Source organism: Haliaeetus albicilla, chromosome 11 (assembly GCF_947461875.1).
Source record: "Haliaeetus albicilla chromosome 11, bHalAlb1.1, whole genome shotgun sequence".
NCBI classification, from domain to species: Eukaryota; Metazoa; Chordata; class Aves; order Accipitriformes; family Accipitridae; genus Haliaeetus; species Haliaeetus albicilla.
Window position 1 is genome coordinate 7711187 of NC_091493.1, and position 19640 is coordinate 7730826.

The window sequence follows — 19640 nt, forward strand, 5'->3', positions numbered from 1 at the left end:
AATGAGCTGCTCTGGGACGGCGCTGATGGGTGAACTGGTCGCTGCTCCAATGACACATTAGGCTGTTTGCACGGTATAGGGAGCGTAATCGTACTTGGATCGAGCTAGGTTGGTGGCTGCAGCTGCTCCTTTTAATCAAGGAAGCCTTTTAGATTTAGATGCCACGGCCGGCTAAAGCGTAAATTCATTATTTGTGGCTGCAAGGCTGCTGATCTGTGAAGTACTGCTGTGACTTTTGAAGCTGGTTTTAAAGTACATGCATTAATAAAAGGTCATTGGGTAACTTAATTCCCCAGAAGCCAGGACATATGTCTGTAGGCAAATTAAAGTTCTGTATCACTGCTCCCAGATTAAGAACAATTAGTCCCTATGCTATCACAGCTTCCGAAAGAAGGGTTGGAGGCTAGAGAGGCATCTGCTGGCTTTGCTCAGGGTGTGCTCTGGCAGTTGCAACCTCATTCCATCAGTAGCTGGGGAAGTATTAATGCCATACACTTATATAAAAAAAAAAAAAAAAGAGCCTGGGAAAATACTATTCCAAACGTTGCAAAATTGTGTTACTTAGAAATTTCAATGCTAAATAGGTTTGCAAAGCAAATGTGTTTCTAGTTTTATAGGTCTTTCCCCTACAGGATAATTTTCCTGTGGATTCTCTGATGCTGCTGACCCACTCTGCCACCCATTTCTCATCGGCACCAACACCCCTGGGCCAACGTGCTCCTGTGGAAACCTACAGTCCCTGCAGGAGTGAGATACAAGCACCACTCCATGTTGTTGAAGGAACTGCATTTTTCAATTACTTCATTGCACTGGCTTACATCATCCCTGAAGGACGGCATTGCTGCTCCTCTTCAGTGCAAGCAGGGCAGGCTGCTGTATACAAAAATGTACAGCTTCTCCCCTTCTTCTCCTCTTCTGTGCACGCTCCACAGCTTTGGGGGGATTGCTTTCTACAGCCAGCACAGGACCAGAAGTACTGCTGCTGGCTCTGCTGGACTAATCCTTGTCCAGAGACCTTAGAAAGGTGGCCAAACTCTACCTTTTCCTTCAGATAAAAAGAAAATATATCTGGGAAATCCCAGACGTATGGTAACCTTTAGTTAACTTGTGGGGGGCAGGGGAAGGGTGGTTAGCAGTATCATGAACGTTTAGTACTATAAATTAATATAAGTTATATTAAAATATATACAGATTATATTTATATATAAAATACACTGTGTCTGGAAGTACCGAATATACGGATCTGAATTTTCTTGAAAGTGACGCTTTCTTTTTTTCCAGTTTTAACCAGATTTAGTTTAAATATACATATATATACAATATAGCTGTGCTCATACAGTCATTTCTGTTGGACACTAACCGTTCCTTCTCAGAGTGCTCACTGAATTTTCAAATTCTTTGAGAATACTTCTTTTTCCATATATCCTATTGCCTCACGAGTTTTGAGTGGCGAAGACCAGGAGGCACCAGAAGGAAAGCTGGTCGAAGGACAACCGCTCTCTCTTACCCAGGAGCCTGGCAGCCTTACTTCTGTTTCACACACGAGGAGGCTGCTCCACAAGCCAGTGGCATGCAACGCCATGACCTGTGCGAGGTGGTGGTCCCCTCAGCTGGTGCCTGAGATGACAAGTTTAGCCTTTTCTGATACCATTAGAAAAAACCTAGGAGGTGGATGGCTTGGAGATCCATCCCACTGCCATTGCACTCGAAGCCCAGCATTAACTGCCCCTGCCTTCGCTTCTGCTCTTGTGATTCACTGCACCAATTGTGCTGGCTTAATCACAGGTAAGCAGCTCAGGGAAATTACTTTGCCACGGTCTCTGTGTTCGATGGACTAGTAGCTGCGTACCAACACCTTATAGCAACGGAGAGTGCCATTGTGTGCAGTGGTTTTCTTCAGGAGCAGCGGAGGCTGCTTCGCCCTTAGTGCGTGCTAAGAGTGCTCAGTGGCCATGAGGGTGGGTATAGACCGAAAGCAGCTTATGACGATTTCAGCTTGTCCCTGTCACTTCACAGCACAGTTGTGCATGGCATAGTTCCGTGTACGCTGACAGAGGTGCTATGTTCTCCATGCCCATGCTCTCTGCACTCGCTTTCTCTGTCCCTCTGTATAACAGTAAGCTCTTGCTTACGAGGCAGAGTACATGTAAGTATAGGCCTGTCATGGCATTAATTTGTCAAATATCAGTCTAACAGTTCTGCTTAACCTAGCATTTTCCTCCCTCTCGCCGTTGTCTGCGTATCCTTAAGATACAAATCACATCTCCTTTCTGACTGGATAGTGCTTATCTTGGGTTGATCGTTGCTTTAGATACAGCAGTAGCTAATGATACTGCTTGAGACGAGTGCTACAACTACTTTTGTGTTGACTTTTGCGTTTGAAGGGATTTACTGTTCTGCTTGAAGGAATAGTAGCAGTGAGCCTACAGACATTTGAGTCACAGATGGACAGATGTGGGAATCCCTAGGACTGCTGCTCCCCTTTACAGCAAAACATGGATCCAAGTGCAAAACGGAGGGAAAACTCAAAGGTAAACAGCAAAGGAATCTAGGTCTACCCTGACAATATGATGTTAATTACCATTTTATTTATATAAATGGGCAAAAGGCATGTGTATTGAAACCTCTTTGGCATCCAAAACTTCCACTTGGTTGAACTGCAATGCTCTTTGTGTAAGGCATATAGGATCAGACCTACAATGCCAAGCTTGTATTATAGTGTTCCAGTTGTATTTGTGGCTAAGAACCCAGTGTAATACTCTGAACAACTCCTTCTATGCTGAGTAGAGGGCAGCTGCAAGAGTCAATATCGTCTTGTCTTTCATATATTAATCATATTCTCCTCAGTAATAGCGTCACTGTAAGGAAGAGAGCAAGTGTATTCTGTCTTTTACATAATGATGTGATTAAAAAAGGTCAACTGGTTTGTGAATACTAGTGAGGGTATCTAAAATAGGTTGTGTTCACTGTACTCAGAAGGAGATAAATACAAACATTGATTATCTTCTTTTAACATTTATTAAAAACAAAGGATTGTTTTGTTAGTAAGACAATGCAAAAGTACAGTAGGAGAGATTTAGTACCATTTAGGAAAATAATATTAGAGACATGATATCTCTTTAACACATAGCTCAGATGCATTCACAGGCATTCAACCTGTTAAATGCCTCTTGTTATGCAGGACAGTTCCTGCTATCAAGAAACACGGAGACTTTTTTACCTAAAAACCGCTAATCATTGATATGATTACAATAACAAATATCATAAACCATCCCTTCATTTCAAATTATGCAATTGTAGGTAAAAGGAAACATCATTGTGGTGGTTATTCATGGGCTTGTATCTTCCTGGAGGAAACAGTGGCTGAATTTGAAATCCGTGGAAGTTCTACCATGAACTTTGCAGCAGCACACGAAGAGGAGCGAGCAGAGACCGCGGTGCGCAAGGGAGCTTGTGAGAGGAACAGCGGGATGCGCAGAGTCCCCGGTGAGCGTGTTGGCGTTGGCCTTCAGAGGCTGAAGCATGTGCAGTCCCTGGATGTAAAGTCCAAAACTTTCCCTCAGCTCTGGCTTTGCTGTACTCCTGTCCCACAGTAGGGAATGCTTCACTGTCACTGGAGCTCTTCCTTTAGCGTGAGACACACAGCTGGTTCTAGAGAAATACCTACAAACACCCAACCTGGATTTTGTTTTAATAATTGTAATTAAACAAGAAAGGTGAACAGGGCATAGGTACCAAGCCAGGGAGGGGAGGGGGAGGGGAAGAAAAAGAAAAAAGCACTTTTTGTTTCTCTAGAGCATCTGGGCAAAAATCCAGGCTCCACCAAAGTCATTGGCAAAACTCCCATTTACTTCAGTTGGGCAAAGCTTTCACTCCTGACCCGAGTAAAACCAACCTTAGGAAAAGGTGGCTGCTTCCTGATTTTAGTTTTTGCATTTCACATGGCTTTCAAGCCGAGAAGAAAAGTGGCAGAAGCTCATAAACTGCTTTTTAATTGCTGTTTGGGTGTACGAGAGCAGGAGAGGTGCATTCAGAGTTACACACGGAGTTCAGCCCTTAGCCCTGATGTAGGTGAGCAGTCCCCCATGGTTGGAGGAGACTGGTGTTGGGGTAAATGAGAGGGCTGGTTAGCAGAGCCCTCCAGCTGAACAAGGCAATCTCAAGCCCCATTCCCTTAGGCTTTGTCCAAATCTAAGGCTCTGTCAGTATAGCTGTAGCAATATAACTCTGTCAGCAACCTTCCTCAGGTAGAGACAATTACGCTAGCTAAAAATCTGTTTGCTGGTATAGCTGTTTCATTTCAACAAATAATACTCTTTTTTTCCGATTACCTCAGGTTTTCTCTGCGCTCATTATCCATTTATCCTTTTTTCATCTTACGACAACCACCTGCTACTGTACTCTACCAGATCAAATGCACTGCAATGGCATATTTAAATTCCAAACCTCCATCTGGGAAGCCTGACCCGAAACCTCTCTTGAAGTAAGGGAAGTTAACTTTTTCTTCCCTCCAGGTATCATTTCAGATGCCAAAAAAGAAGATGTACTCTTCCAGGTGAGAGTATAGACGAGACAAGTGAGGTATGTAAGCCTGTGGAAATGGACTCTGGATTTACATCTACATGTCACACTTGAATTTGTTTAAAAATTCTTCTTCCTATTTGTTGTGAGAGTAGAATTACAGAACTTTTCACTTCAAATAAAAATGATATTTTTTTTTCCTTAAGGTGTTATTTTCTTTTTCAGTCTGCAAATTCCATTTAAGTCTTCATAATTTTCCTTCCTAAAGAAAGATGGAAGGTGGTACACAGTGATGGCGTGGTATGTGAGTTGTATAAAAATAGCGTGTGGCCCAGCCACAGAGCTTCTAATTGCCACTGCCAGCGATAGTACCGCTCATTCCTAAACATGGCCAGCCTTGCTTCACGCTTTCTTTAAGCCAACGTGGAGGTTGTGATCCTTTTTTTCCTCAACTCCTCTAGCTCCTGGTTCCCCGAGTGGGCTGAGGAAATGAGTCACATCCAAACTAAGAGGGATGAAGACATTTGGAGGAATTAACTTCTCCATATAAGACACAGCCAAGGTCTTTGGTTAAATATTTTTATTTGGTTCTATATACCAAGAAAAATAGAGAGAAAGAGAAGCAATTAGTTACATAGTATCACAAAGATGTATAAACACCTATAGTCAGTTTATACAGCTGGGTGTTCACTTTGTAAATTGCATCTACAGGACTAAAGCCCGTTGTAGTAAAAAGTAACTGGATTAAGCTGTTATCAGTAATATTTCTAGGTAAACTAGCACCTAATAGCATTTGTTGTGTTTAACGGCTGCTAATTGGCAAATCAAGTTCTAATGAAAACAGGAGAATAGGTTGGTGCACCAGAACAGGCTTTTGAGAGGGGAGGAAAAGTAAGATGATGTCATTTAAATCAAGCCTAGAATAATCTTCATTGCTTTTATCAATACTTTCACAACTGCAAGTGCTGTGATAAAACACACGTCAATAAGATCGATTAAAATATTTTTTTAATACTGAGAAAAACTACAAGCAGAACTACTGCTTTGATCCATGCAGCAGCTCGTGTGTGAGGTTTGCACAGCCATCAGCTTTGACTGAAGGGGGGGGAACCCCCCCGGACCGACTGACCCAGGCTCAAGCGCGTTATGAGCGGGTATCAGCTAATCGTTACCCATAGGAGCAGCTCCCGATTGCACTCAGTGCGTGAGGTGTTCGTTCTCCTGTTACTTTTCACACGTGAGTGACTTTGAATTTGCATTATAGTAAACACACTACACCTGTAGAACTCATTATGGAAAACCAGCGGCAATCCTTTAACTTCGGCGAGGAATTCATTAGCGCCAAGCTAGAGGATTTGGCTGGCTTTTAAATTTTCTTCAAGAAACTTCAGCTGGGCTCCCCGAACCGCATCCTCCAGAGCGATCCGCAGGCAGAAAGGAGGGGTAACCCAACCGCCCGACCTGCCCTGCCGCAGGCCGCCGTTTCCAGGTGAGCCGCGGCGCAGGGGCGGCTCGGCCCGGCGCTGGCCCTTCAGAGCCCCGCCGTAGCAGCCGTCCTCCCGCGGGGGAGACTTCGGGGCGCCCCCTCCCCTCAAGCCATCCCGTTGCCGGCGCTGGGGAGCGCCGGCAGCTCCCGGCCGTCGGGGGCTGCGGCCGTCGGGGGCTGCAGCCGCCAGGCCGCGCCCCGCTGCCCGGCGACGGGGCGGGACGGGACGGGATGGGGAGGGCGGCCGGCCGGGCCCCCGGAGCGGGTGGCCGGGCCCCGGGAGCCGAGCGTGCCCGCCCTTCCCCTGCCTGCCGCGGGAGAAGAGGAACCGGCGGGGCCCGGCTCCACCTGAGGGGGCGGCGGTAAGGGGCAGGCCCGCCCGCTGGTGGGGGTGAGCCCGGGACGGCTCTGCCCCCGCGCTGGGCGAGGTGAGGTGCCTGGGAGCGCTGCAACATGGCCTCCTCCTCCTCCTCCTCCTCCCGTCCCGCGGGACGGGGCGGCAGAGACCAGGTGAGCGCGCAGCCCTCCGTCCCGCACCACTGCCGTCGGGCGGGGTGCGGGCAGGGGCGCCGGTACCGGCGGCTCCTCCTGCCTTTTCCTCCTCTTTCTTTCCTCCTCCTCGCCGCTCCCGGGCAGAGCGGGGTAAGCGCCCGCGGAGGCTGCGAGCGGCGACACCGACGGCGTCTCGCGGGCGGCGGTTGCGGCGGGGCGCGCGCAGCGGGCGGGGTGGTGTGGGGGGGTGGTGGCTCGCGCTACCGCCGCCGTTAACGGTCGCCGCCCTGTCAGCGCCGGCTCCGGGCGGCCCGCCGGGAGGGGAGCGGGGGCGCCACGGCCGGCTTTGCCCGGCCCGGGTGTGAAGGCTGGAAGCGGACAGGGCGAGCCGAGCCGCCTCTCCCCGCCGCAAACGGGCGCCCCTGGCCGGGCCCGGCCTCCCCCTGCCGCCTGGCTGCGGGAGAGTCGCGCTGCTCTGAGTCTCCTGAGGTAAAAGGTGGCAAAAACGTCTTTGAGAACAACAGCGTGACTGCACGTTAACGCCTGCGCTTTTAGGAAATAAGGCGCTTCAACGCGCTGTTAACGAGTTAGGGTATTGCATGTGCTTTGCTTGTCTGTTTTCACACCTCAGTCGGGAAACAGCGACGTGCTTCTGGGATGGAGGCTGAAAACCCTCTTGGGCGAGGGCCAGAGTTGCAGCCGTCCTCGCCTGGCACCCGGCCGTGCACCCGGGCCTGCGGGTCACTGTTGGGGAAGCAGGTGGTGGCTGGCTTACACCCCGTCACTTGGGGGGTATCGAAGGGGTGTCCGACTCAAAACGGCTTCAGCGTCGCTTTTGCTGGCAGCGGGGTGGGTGAAGAGAAGGTGCTGTGGAAGGCTTTGTTGCAATGTGGCGCAGGCAGCTACGGGAGTTGTTTTTTCTCCCCAATCCTCCCTCCTCCACAGTGGTTAGACCCAGGCCACAGGGTCAGGTGGAGGAGTTTTGCTACTGTGTTGTGTGTCCCTTAGGTATTCAATGTGATGGCTTTCTGTTTATTGCTCTTAAAATGCTGCCTTGTGTCATGAGTGAGTGGACTGGGCCGATGTTCTTCTTGCTGAACGCAAATGGCATAGTCAATTTTAACTGCAAAGACTTGTGTTCTCAGGGGAGAAAAAGAGCACATGTTGGCCTATTACACAATGTCTGACCAGCAAAATGACACTTGTCCCAGCTGAAGTAAGTTTTAAGGGATTGGGAAAGTATGATAAATGTGAATGATTTTGGGGGGGGCGGGGGGCTATATGCCCAGAACTCCTGAAACTAAAACTGAAAACTCTAAGATTAAAGGTCTAATTAATCAAGGGTGAATAAGCTTTATCCTTGTAACTTTTTTTTTGGTGAAGTTAGTATCTTTTGAATCATTAAACCTCCCTGCTTTTAACATCAGTTTTGCTACCACTTGGAACATTTAATAGCTGTCCAGTTATCTCTTTCATTGTAGAGCACTATGGTTTCTCATGCTTTTCCCTCAAATCTGTCCAGTCTTCATGCTTTAAAATGGAATGTAAATTAACACTCCAAGAGGACTGATCAACTGTAAGTAAAGCACTGCTCTGGTAGTCAGGTCCTCTAAGTTCTGGCTCAGCAAGCTGCTGTTCCCCCTGCCCATCACTTCATTTCCCGAGACCTGTGTTTGAAGGAGAGCTTCTAGGATGTGAAGACAGCATTTCTTACTGTGGTGTTGGTACTCCAGGCATTTTTGCTTCCTCTCTTTCAACAGTTGGCTCAAGGATAAATGGAGATGATGTGACCTGTTGTGGGTTCACAAAGTGGGCATCTTCCAAATTTATTCTGAAAGGTTTATAACCTAGGCTATGTTGAAAGCGTTGAAACACCAAGTACTTAAAGAAGGTGACTGTGCTCAGCCTCCAAACTACGTTACATCTCGGGCTTGGACTAGCCTCTGGACTGTTGGGGAGACTCAGCTTTGTCTTCTGGACTCTGATCTTTCAGACCATCAGGGGCAGCAGATTTCCCATTGATTTGAGAAGACAGTTAGGTCAGGCTCTAAACTTTTTGGGTGTCTTTTTGTATGGTGGTTTTGGGGGGTATTTTTTGCCATGAAGTGTGGTGGGTGTGTAAGATGCTCCGACTATTAATCCCCGGTGTTGGAGATGGGGGCATGCTTTGAAACAGTCAGTGTTTTTGGTGAGTTCCTTACAAGAATCTTTTCTGCCATCATAAATCTCACTCTGATCTCCTAGATACTTTATGTGGGAATTTGCTAATGCTCAGTGCTTGATTTCTGTTACAAAATGATATCACATGCCATTGCTCTGTTGATACTTGCCAGAGAATAAGGTTGGGGATTTTTATTACTGAAAAAATTATCACCTCTCCCATCTTTTCCAGATACTAATTTATTGGCCATATTTTTTTTAGAGACAATGAGATCTAGCTGCTATAATGCAGTGATTTGCAAATTCATGTGAATAATTAAATGTGGATAAATATTTTCCTTTTTAAATTCTATTTCCAGTTTTTCCTAAGATAACTTCTAAGCTCTGCAGAGGGAGTCAAAATTGTTGTAAAGGCATAAGAAAGAAGATAACTTGCTATTAAAGATATTTTTATATTGCTGTACTACTTTGCTGTTAATTATTAGGATGGCTCTGATTGCTCTTTATTTCATTTCAATGTATTCTAAAATGTTTTGTTCAGAAGTTTGTATTTTTAAAAAGCAATGGGAAGAGTAGAATGCACTTTATAGTTCTTTTGCTGTGACAGTTCTGAGCCTCACACTGAGTACTTTTAAAAGTCAACACCTAAAAGTAAGTTAATGGTGCTTGTAGGTCACTGACAGTGCTGTGTTTTTGTTCTGTAGTGTTTATATCTGGTCAATTTACAGTACTGAAAGTTTGGATATTGTCTACTGCTTGTAGGACATCTGACTTTGAATTCTAGAAATGAGAAACTTATACTTTTTTTGGCCAATTAACTTAAAACTGAGGCATTGGTGGGAAAAGAGGGGAGACAGTAGTCACACTGTTGTGCAGGAGAAGAAAAAAAACCCCAAACTGTTCCAATACGAAAGCCATGTTATACTTGCATAATAAAAATAATTTACTGTTACAGTAGAAAACTTATTTCACAAATAAGCTTTCAAGTGTGATCTGTAAGACTGCAAGTCCAATCATAGCTGCTCTGAAAAACAATAATAAACCTAAATTTTCTCCAATCATTGAAAACTTCTGGGAAAATAGTAGTTCTGTAGTTAAACAACCCTCCCAAGCCCTGAAACCGTCTGTCTGTGTAGTATACAGATCAGACTACCTGAGTCTTAATTCTAGACAAACGTTCAATATAGGCAAGTTCCTGCCACTGCTGTCTATTCTGGTTTTATCATACATTTTTAGCAGTTTAACTTTGCTTTTTTTCTCTACTCCAAAGTTCCTGGACTTCTGTTCTTACATACTGTTGTTTCTCAAGATTCAGCGCTCTTGACACCATGTAAAAACTGTTGATGTACTAATCCAGTGGTTGATTACCCATTAAAAGTTATTTTTGCCACTCTTTGTGTTCTGAAGTGTGAATATTTGCCATATACATTAGGTTTCATGATAAGCTGTTGATAATGGTACTTGTACTCCTGTTGGCATGGCTCTCAGAATGACAAAGTAAGACTTGGCATGTTACGTAATTCTGAGAAAAGCAATATTTAATCAGGCAAAGTTTCATTAGCTCTTTGAGGAAGTTTGACAACAACTTGGTCCAAGGAAGCCTTTTTTTTTTTTTGTAACAGCTCATGGCACTTGTTAGCTTTTTCCAGAGAAGGAAAGAGTGGCATAGAACCTGGGGCATGAGGGTAATATAAAATATTGCTGTGGGTTTTATGCTTGAATTCTGAAATGTATAATGCTAAATAGGTATTTATGATGCTGACATGTCTAAGAAGGAAAATGGGAGGTTTGGAGTTTGAATTTTCTGAAATGAATCCTTCAAAATAGTTTTAAATATTTTTTCTTTAATGAGATAAAACTAATTTGGATTCCATTCCTTTCTTCCCTGAAAAAATTGAGAAATCAGGCAAAAATTGGAAATAAAATGTTGCTTTTTCTTTTTCTTTTTTTAATCTAGGGAAGAGGGGGAAAAGAAGGAGCTCCAAACTGTTACTCTTATCTTCAGTAGTCAAGAAATGCCAAAACTTTGCTACTCTTTTGATAACTTGCATGTACTGCTTGATGATTGGTGCTAGTAGCTCTTGCTCTCAACTGTTGAATTACTTTAGCAGTCACATAAAATACACAGCAAATAATAGTTGCTTGCATTATGTTTCTGCTGTCCTTGCTGTTGGGATGCAGTATGACTATATAGAGAGGCTATGTTACAGGTTGAGAATAAAGAATGAAGAGGACAGCAAAGAAAATTGCTTTATTGAAATATTGACTAGTGTGATGGTGAAATTCTGATGAACCGTGCTCAGCTTGTTTCAGTCACTGCCTCATTGTTCATGTGATGACTCTGTACTCTTATAATCTCGCCCAGTTTTAGTAGTGTCTTGAGTAAAAAACATCCCATTTAGTCTTGGGGTAGTGGCTGCTCTTCCTTCTATGCTCCCCTGTGACATCCCACAAAAATGAATTTAGTATTAGCTACTTAATTACAATATAATTTCTTCTATTAAGTCAGTTTAAAACTTCAGTTCCTGCTGACTTGTTGAAGAAAAAAAGAGTACCATATTTCCTTCAGTCTCCTTTTAAAAGTCAGAAAATTATTCTCCAAGGGCATACTTAGGTTGGTGCCCTTCAAAGGAGAAATTGTTCAAAGTTTCCATATAATATCTGAAGTATGCATCATGACTTTATCACTAGCTGTTATCGATTCTGTCTGATAATGACTTAGAAAATGTTATGAGCTAATGAAAGAAGTTCTGCATAGATGTAGTGAGGAGTGTTTGCGGGCTGAAATCTTCCCATCTGCCCTGTGTGCTAGTGATGAAGCAAGAGCTGGCTAAGCTGCTGCACTGCTTGGTATTATTTTAAACAGGTTGTGATGACAGCTCCTTTTAGTAGGAGAAACTAAAGTAGCATTCTGCAATGGCAGAATAGTTGATATCATATGCATGTCATATGAGAGCTTGTTTCTTACTAAAAGTCTTCGTAGAGACTTGGTTTTAGGTTTTAAAACCTCTGTGATATAGCATCTGTTTTGGAAAGTATTTTTAAAACAATCCTAATAGAGGTCATTTTCAGATAACTTGTGTAGAACAGGTGTAAGTTAGGTTTGATCTTTGTGTGCTACTGTTACTAGTACTATATTTTAAGTGTGTGTGTGTTTTTTCTTTTAAAGAAAGGAATATGGATTCTCTAGCTTCCATGACAGTTTGCTCTATGAAAAAGTAGAAATTGGAAAGGTTATGAATGACCATACCCTGACCTAATAATCAACAGAAGTTGTTCTGCTTTTATTTTTTGTGGGGTCAGAATTTCTGCCTGTTATTGTATTGAGGGTGCTGATTATGCAGTTGGTGAGGAATTACTTAGCATTAGGAAGATGTTCAGGCAGCTGTCTCTATTTTTCTTCTGAATTTGAAAGTTAGAAATCTGAAGTCTTCTGTGGTAGAAAACCTCCATTTTCATAGAAATGTTATATGCAAATGCCTCGTTTGTTTTTACTTCAATTTACTATTCTGTAAATTTTTGTTGTGTGTCTCTTGGTCTTAAAACATTATCTGCTTTTCTGTTTCTTGTTCTCACTTTTGTGGTGGGGGGAGTTTTTCATTAATTTCTCTTTTCCACTCTCTAATTGCGGACTCATTTCTGTCACGTTAATAGTTCAGTCCAGCCTCGGGCAACAGAGCAGTTTCTGTGCAGGTTCATTTTCCTCAAAACACCTGTTTCGCTTTAGGACTGGTTCAAAGAAAATTTGTCCTGAAATCGCTGGACTTTCTGTGCAAAGAACTCCCAGTCATACCAGAGAATAGATGTGACAAAGCTGAAAAAAAATTGATAATTAGTTTTACCCTTTCCTTTTCTTGCCGAGATGAGTCTGCCCTGTAAGTGAACCCACAATAGATTTTAAAAGCATAAAAGTCAGGCTTTTGTAATGGGAAAGCAAGGCTTATTGGGGAGGAGTGGAGGAGGTAAGCAGCAGAACTGCAGGTGTTGCTTATTGAGTACAGTTAATTTGAATCATTAGAATTTTGCTTGTTTCTTCACTTCTTTCCCATTATTTTGGAGCTTCCTTTTTGTGCTGTGGAGGAATCCCAAGAAGCAGACTGTTTTGCTTCTGTACTGCACAAGAGACCCTTTCATGAAGGTGTCTTTGGGATTGATGCATAAAGTTTGTTGAGGCATTTGGGTGAGGTGGTAAAGAATGAGTCTTGTGAATGGGGAGGGGGAAGTATACAAGGCCAAGTGACCCTAGTATGCTCTTTAACTTATGTCTTTGGGGCATAATAAAACACTAAAAACTTAACATAAAAGGTGAGTCATCTGGCTTTCTGTTCTAACAATCAATACTGCATTCTTGGGAAAGAAAAAAGACTTCTAAAGAAGAGTCATCCAATTATAGGTAGAAGCATTCTGTAATATTAAAAAGTAAAAGTAGTATACTTATATAGTAATAGTCATGTGATGGGTAAGGGAGTGGTTAATTAACTTGGCAAAACCAGAAAGAGTAGTAGTGACTTTACAATAATCTTTGAAGGAAAACCTATAGCAATGAATAAATTTGGTAACTTTTTCAAAACTTAAAATTCTTTATTGCTTACCCTCCAGTGACCTCAGTGGCCTTCTATAAGGGAAAACATTCTATTGATAACTGTAAAAATAAAAAAGATGTTGGGGGGGGTACCTCTGAGTTCTAGAACTTATTTAAAAAGAGAAACTACATGGTGTGTGTTATTTTGGTGGTGGTTTTGGTTTTCTTTTGTTTTCGTAGGTAACTTAGGCCATTTCTGTAAGCAACTATCTCTCATCAGAGATTAGGCTTAAGGCACAGTAATTATGTTATTGCCCCATATATCTACTTGTATGACTCCTTTGTGTAATATGAGGTACACAAACTGGTACATATATTAACCAGAACTGTAGAGCAAGTTGCCTTTACGGTGTGGTAAGTGATGAGGTAAAGGAAGTCAAAGATGGAAGACACTCTTAACCAGCCTCTTAAAACACTTCACCTGAGAACATTACATGCACCTAGACTTGGTCTTAAAGTTGTTGGAGATTTTAGGCAAAATAGCTATGAAGCGATTGTGTTTTAAGTTTTGTTGGGCTTTAAATTAGGAAAAGTTAAATATCCACATGGCTTCTGAGTATCTGGCCTTAAACTTTTTGTTATGTGTTTCTTTAAACTGCACCAACATGTCCAAAGTTCTTGCTTTTAGTGTCCTTTCTAGTACAATGTGGAGCAGCTGCTCTGTGCTCTGACTGAGGTAGTATAGGCAGCTTGCTTTTTACTTAACCTCAGTCTCCATAACAGCATACTTTGCCTCATCACTTCCACACTGTTGAATAAGAAGCTGCCTCTATTTTTTTCGTCACAGCCTCATAAGCCTTCGTTACTTTATTTGGAGAATTCAGCTCAAATTCTTAGGGTACTGTACCTGCAACCTGGCAAAGATGAGAACAAGCCCAGCATGTTTCAGGATGTGGACTTGCTCCTTCTGTGACATTCACTTTTACAAGTAATGACTTGTTGTGCCACAGACATGACCCCATTTTGTAAGTGAATGATCTGTAGGTGTGATTCAGTGTTCTAAATCTCTGATGGCAGAGCCAATTTCCTTTCTTATTCCTCTCTATGCCTTGATTCTGCTTGCTCCTGCTCAAAGAATACTGCAGAGAGAGCACGTACGCTTGTGTCTGAGAAGGCAAATCATTTCACAGGTCATGAGTTTGCAAATGCATGAATCAGCCTTACTCTGGGATAGGAGCCTCTGGTGGGAACAAGTTACAGTGAATAAGGAAAAGGCAAGAATGGCATCTGCCTCTTAAAAAGTTTGCCATGTTGGAGCAGGACCAACCAGTGCAGGTGCTCAGCTTTTATATTCAGGAGCATATGTAGCTCACAGGGCTTAATTAACCTGAGGCTTGCTTGGTCTTAGACTCGGTGCTTGTGTCCTCAGTTGTGACCTCAACCTGTAGCTTCAACATCCCATTCCAGTGCCCTAGTTCCAAATACCTTAACACAGCAGAGAACTTCTATCTTTTCTGTGGTTTTTTTTCTTCTTTTTTTTTTCCCCTCCCTCGGTGCATTAAATCTACTGTGCTCTGGTGATCCTTGCAATCCTTTGCTAAAAAGCCTGTCTGTTTACTGTCTTCTTTCCCTCTGACATCACTTTGTGAAAAGATTTGAACTCAGTAAGGTACTCTTGTTCTTGAAGTTATTGCTTTTCTTTATATTGATACAGGTTAAACTTTTTTTTTTCCAGTCTTTAGTCATTTTGATGATGTGGCTTACAGCACAGTTTTGAAAAGTGTTCTGTTTCTGTAGTTGGGGAGAGATGGACTGTAGCAATGTTGTGGCAGGGAGTAGTAGGGGAGCAGGGCAGATGCTTTGCTACCTGGTTTCATTGCTGCAGAAAGTGTTATGTAAATACATTGAGACTTTTCTCTGATTTCTGTGATGTGATGTAATATTTCATAAATAAGCACTGTGTTGTTTAAAACTCAGATGTCAGAGGTAGCAAGCTGAATACATTCAGAAACAATGTGACGAGTCTGAGGAGTAATAGGCTTTTTTCCAATGATCTTCATGTAGGAGCTAATCCTGTGTTCTGGGGAAACTCACTGGAAACAATATCTTTCTGGAAGGGTATGGAAAATAGCCGTGTGTTTACCTGTTTGGTTTAGTGGTTTGAAAAGTCTGGGACTAGCAATGCAATAACAGGGTCAGTAAGTCCTAAACGAAGCTGGTTTATCAAGACTTGTGAAAAACAGCAATAGTCTTGAGATAAAGATGACATATAGTCTACTGTTCTAATACAGTAATAAATCAAGTCTGTCCGTCCCCTGCCCCCCCCCCCCAAAAAAAGGGGGGGGAGGAGGAATGTATATGCATCAGTCTGTGTCAGTTCAGCATACTTTCCTGTGTGTGGCCTGTATTTCTTTTCATGGACTCCATCCCTGCAAAGCCACTTTGTGATCTCAGCCTTGATGTGGGTCAAAAGGGGAAGATTGTTAACATTCCTCCTGCCCCTCTCCATCACCATCAGCAGCTCTCTGTGGATATCCATCCTTTGGGCTCGTGTGGGAGAGGACAGTGGAATTTGTGCTGCTTGTAATTGCTCTTCCAAATATTTGTCTCAATCTGTGTCTCGTGTGGACAATAACCCAGCTTCCAATTTTTGGTGATTATTATGAGCTGATTGATTTAGTAAATGGGAATGCCAATATTGCTGGCATACCAGTATTTTCATATTTTATTAACATTCATGTGCCCGTCAGGAAGTCTATGATACAGCTAAAGAAACAACTTTTCTCCAAGAGAATCATAATTCTAGGTAGTGTTCCCTGTAATTGCCCTTTAAAAGTTGTCTCATCTTGTCCCTGTTTGGCAGGTTTAATACTTTTGCTTATCTATGTGGCTCTTTCTCCCCACTTTAATGATTGTGCTGTGTTTGTTTTGATACTAGTATAGTTTCACTGTGACAGATTTGGTTTTACAAGATAAACAACCACATTTTTTTTTGGCTAAATTTAAACTGCTTTCAAAGTGAAGTGTCCTTTATTCTGCAAATGAATTATAATGGATTGTTATAAGCAGTTTAGAATTGCTTGTTACAGTGATACAAGTAGGTAACAAAATGCCTCTGAAAAGATTAAGGACTCTTCATTTTATGTTGCATTTGTTCCAATCATCATAATTCTAACAAAATGCATGTCTCTTCTGCAGTCTCTTTCCTTTGTCTTTTAATGTGTCCATCTTCCTAAAGAACTTGTTAAAGAATGTGGTGGTATCAAACAATATTCTCTTGATCAAACTGAAATAAAAGAAAATATAATATTCAGTAGTGATCTATAGCTTGACAAGCAAATGTACTGAGCTCAAATATATTCCCTGCTTGGGGGGGGGGGGGGGGGGGGGATATGCCAAATAAGGTTATTGCAAAGGCTAGATATTGGGGAGGAAAAAAGCTTAGAAACAGGACCTGTTTTACATATCCACTATGGATAATCTTAAAAGGAATATGTGTAAAGAGATACTCATGAGTAACAGCAAATTCCATAGAGCTTGTGCATTTTATGGTTAATGTTTCTTTTATGCCGTGCTTTTGCTATGCTTAACAAAGCCAGTGTATTGTAATGAAAGAGTCTAAAGTATGATAATTTTTAGTCAGCTGCATGGTATGTTTAGCTGGACTGTAACAGTTAAGCAACAAAAGGGAATACCATTCACATTGCTCCATGGAAGGAGAAGTAATTGTCTTGGACACCTGTAATTTCATCATCTGCTTATTTTTGTGCCAATTCTATGCACTGCAGATTATTTTGGCAGTTTAGTATGATAAGCATGTGAAGCTTTCTGCATGAAAGACACTAGTATCTGAAAGAACCTTCAATACTAGTGTAAATAAACCACTTGAATGTTTTCTGTTTTATTATGTAAAACCTCTTTGTTCTTGTTTGTGACAGTTGTTGCTGATGTAAGTATGTCAAATCCAGCTGCACTAGTCACTCAGAGTCCTTGCTAGGGTTTTTTGTCAGTTAAAACTTTATACAGTACTCTTCAGAAGAACTCCAAACTTTCAGAATTTAAGAACCTTGGAAAGCACTGATGTAAGCTGTGTATTTTTAAGTATAATGCACAAACAAATTTAACCTTCCTGGAAATGTGTCCTCATGTTATAGTAAATTTCATACAGCAAATTCTGTTAAAATAACAGTAGTGGGACAGCTACTATAATAAAAATATACTAAAAAAATTAAATTTTACTGTTACTGTCTCTAAAGGATGAAAAGAAACTGTTGTGTGGCTGCTGCTGTATGTGATCACTCCTATTGGCTGAAACAAAAAATGCAATCCTGTTATTTCTTAGCAAGACTTCTTTATAGAAGCTGCATATTTGTATTTAATGGGATCACAGCCTTTAGTTGTTGACATCCATACTCATCACAGTCAATCACTATGTTAAGCTTTTCTCTGCTCTTCATACTGTGGCAGAGTATGCACAGCTGAGGAAGTGGAATTGGCTCTGTCCCTTGTGTGTGCAGAGCTGCTGACTGGTTTGACTTCTCATAGGTGCTGAATGGCAGTGGCTGTCACCAGAGTTGGAAGAAATGCAGCTCCTTGTAATAACAGACTATATGATCCAGTTGTGGGATACTAATTTAGGTGATACAATGACCAGGGAAAATAGTGATAGCAGTATTGAGGAAGGACAGATTTTTTTTCTTTTTAAATCAATGTCTATTTTTTCAGATTTGATTGGAGAAAAGATTGGGATGAAATGTAGAACAACTTTTCAGAGCTGCTGGAATTCTAGAGTTGAAATATTTAGAGGAATAAGTGAATGATATATGTATATACATAATTTTTATATATAAAAATATATTTTAAAGTATGTATTTGAGATTTGCATAATAATAATTGGGAAAGAAGTGTCACGGAGATATGAAACAAAGGGAGCAGATAACCAGTCGGTATATGTGGCCAGATCATTAGGGTGGATAATATTGGTAGGAGGTCTCAGCAGCCAAATTATTTCTACCATCATGATGTTGGTGCTTGAAACTGACTCCAGCTGCTCATCTCTGTCCTGCTGGCTTGTATACCTGCTTGGCAGCCACCTTGCAAGAGTTTCAACCTAGAATACTGGGGCATGTTAATGAAGGAAGGAGGGGTCTTACAGGGCATGGGTTCTGGAAGATGAGCGATTCGACAGAAGAGGGGGTAGAAGATGGATTAATCTCAGTCTTTCCTGTTCATCAGTGGTACCTTCAGCAGTTCTGAGTATTTGCTCTACTAGCACTTCTGTCAGGTCCTGAGTGTTCAGATGCTGTCTTCTATGGTTGCATGGAAGCTTTATTGTTTGTTTTTGCTGCTTGCGATGGAGGTGTTACTGTTGCCCCTGTATACCTAAATGTATTTGGCTGTGCTTGCAGTTAATCTGGAACAGGAAGCCGGTCATTAAGAAATAGCCTTATATTTAATGAACCATGCCAAACAAAGCTTGGCCTCAGAAACCTGCTGACATTGATAGAAGTCTTGAAGCTGATTAAGGGTGCTGGAGTGGGTCTCTTTGTAACTGACATTACAGGAACCTTCTCTACTTCAACATCAATTTTTTTTGTTATCTTTTGTAGTGATTAGGTAGATAATGATAAAACTTGCACTGTTTGATGTTGTTCTCCTCTCTGTCCTTGAGTAAAAACACATACAAAAGTAGTTCTGTTGGGTTCAAATGTCTGTTCATACAAAGCCTGTAAGAGAAAGGCCATCCTTGAATTTATATTACTAGGAATCCCCCCAGCTTCTACTGAAATAAGACTTGTGTCCTAGTGGAGTAAGCTACAGTCTTACCTTCTCAAGCCCACTGAATCTCCTTCCAAAAAAAAAAAACCCTGAAAACTGATGTTTCCTTTCTCTTCTGAAATCTTGACTCTTTTTTTTCCATTAGTGTTATAGGGAACTCCTGAATACTACTGTGAGCGAGCTCAGGGCTTTCTGGGACTGCTGTATGCTCTGACGTCTTATAGTCTTGTTGTGAGTGCCAAACCAGAGAGGACCATCTACAGCATTGCTGTCAGGTTTTCCTAAAATCCTAACCTTTTTTTGCAAAGGTCTGTGGTGAAAAAGCATTTTCTGCTCTTTGAGATTTGCGGAAATGCTGTCAAGCACTCATCTGAAATTTTTCTTCTTGTCTGTTTTTAACTGTGACTGTTTAACTCCTGGTGATCATTGACAAAAACATCTCTCTCTGCATTTTTTTGTATTTAGTGTTGTGGCCTGCGTAACAGGGCAACCCAACGTGAAATGAGGATATAGAACTTAAGATAGAGAAATGTGTACTGCATCTGTGTGGTTAGCGTATGGGGCCAGGAGAGCAAAAGGGGAGGCTGAATCTTTATTGCCAGTCACTGACTGTGAGCAGTGCCTCTAGGACTGCAGTTCCTCCAAAAACCTCTGCCAATATGTAGGTGTCTTGCGCTTCCC

At 42.2% G+C, this 19640-nt stretch overlaps 1 protein-coding gene across 2 annotated transcripts in view; it reads left to right on the forward strand.

The window, feature by feature from the left end:
• The first annotated feature begins 6270 nt into the window (after positions 1–6270).
• ANK3 (ankyrin 3) overlaps positions 6271–19640 on the forward strand; it is a 381574-nt gene continuing 368204 nt past the window's right edge. For both annotated transcript variants that reach the window (XM_069796003.1, XM_069796006.1), the window contains exon 1: positions 6271–6517. In XM_069796003.1, the coding sequence (XP_069652104.1) occupies positions 6461–6517 (57 nt within the window). In that variant the 5' untranslated portion in view covers positions 6271–6460. The remainder of the gene's footprint in view (positions 6518–19640) is intronic.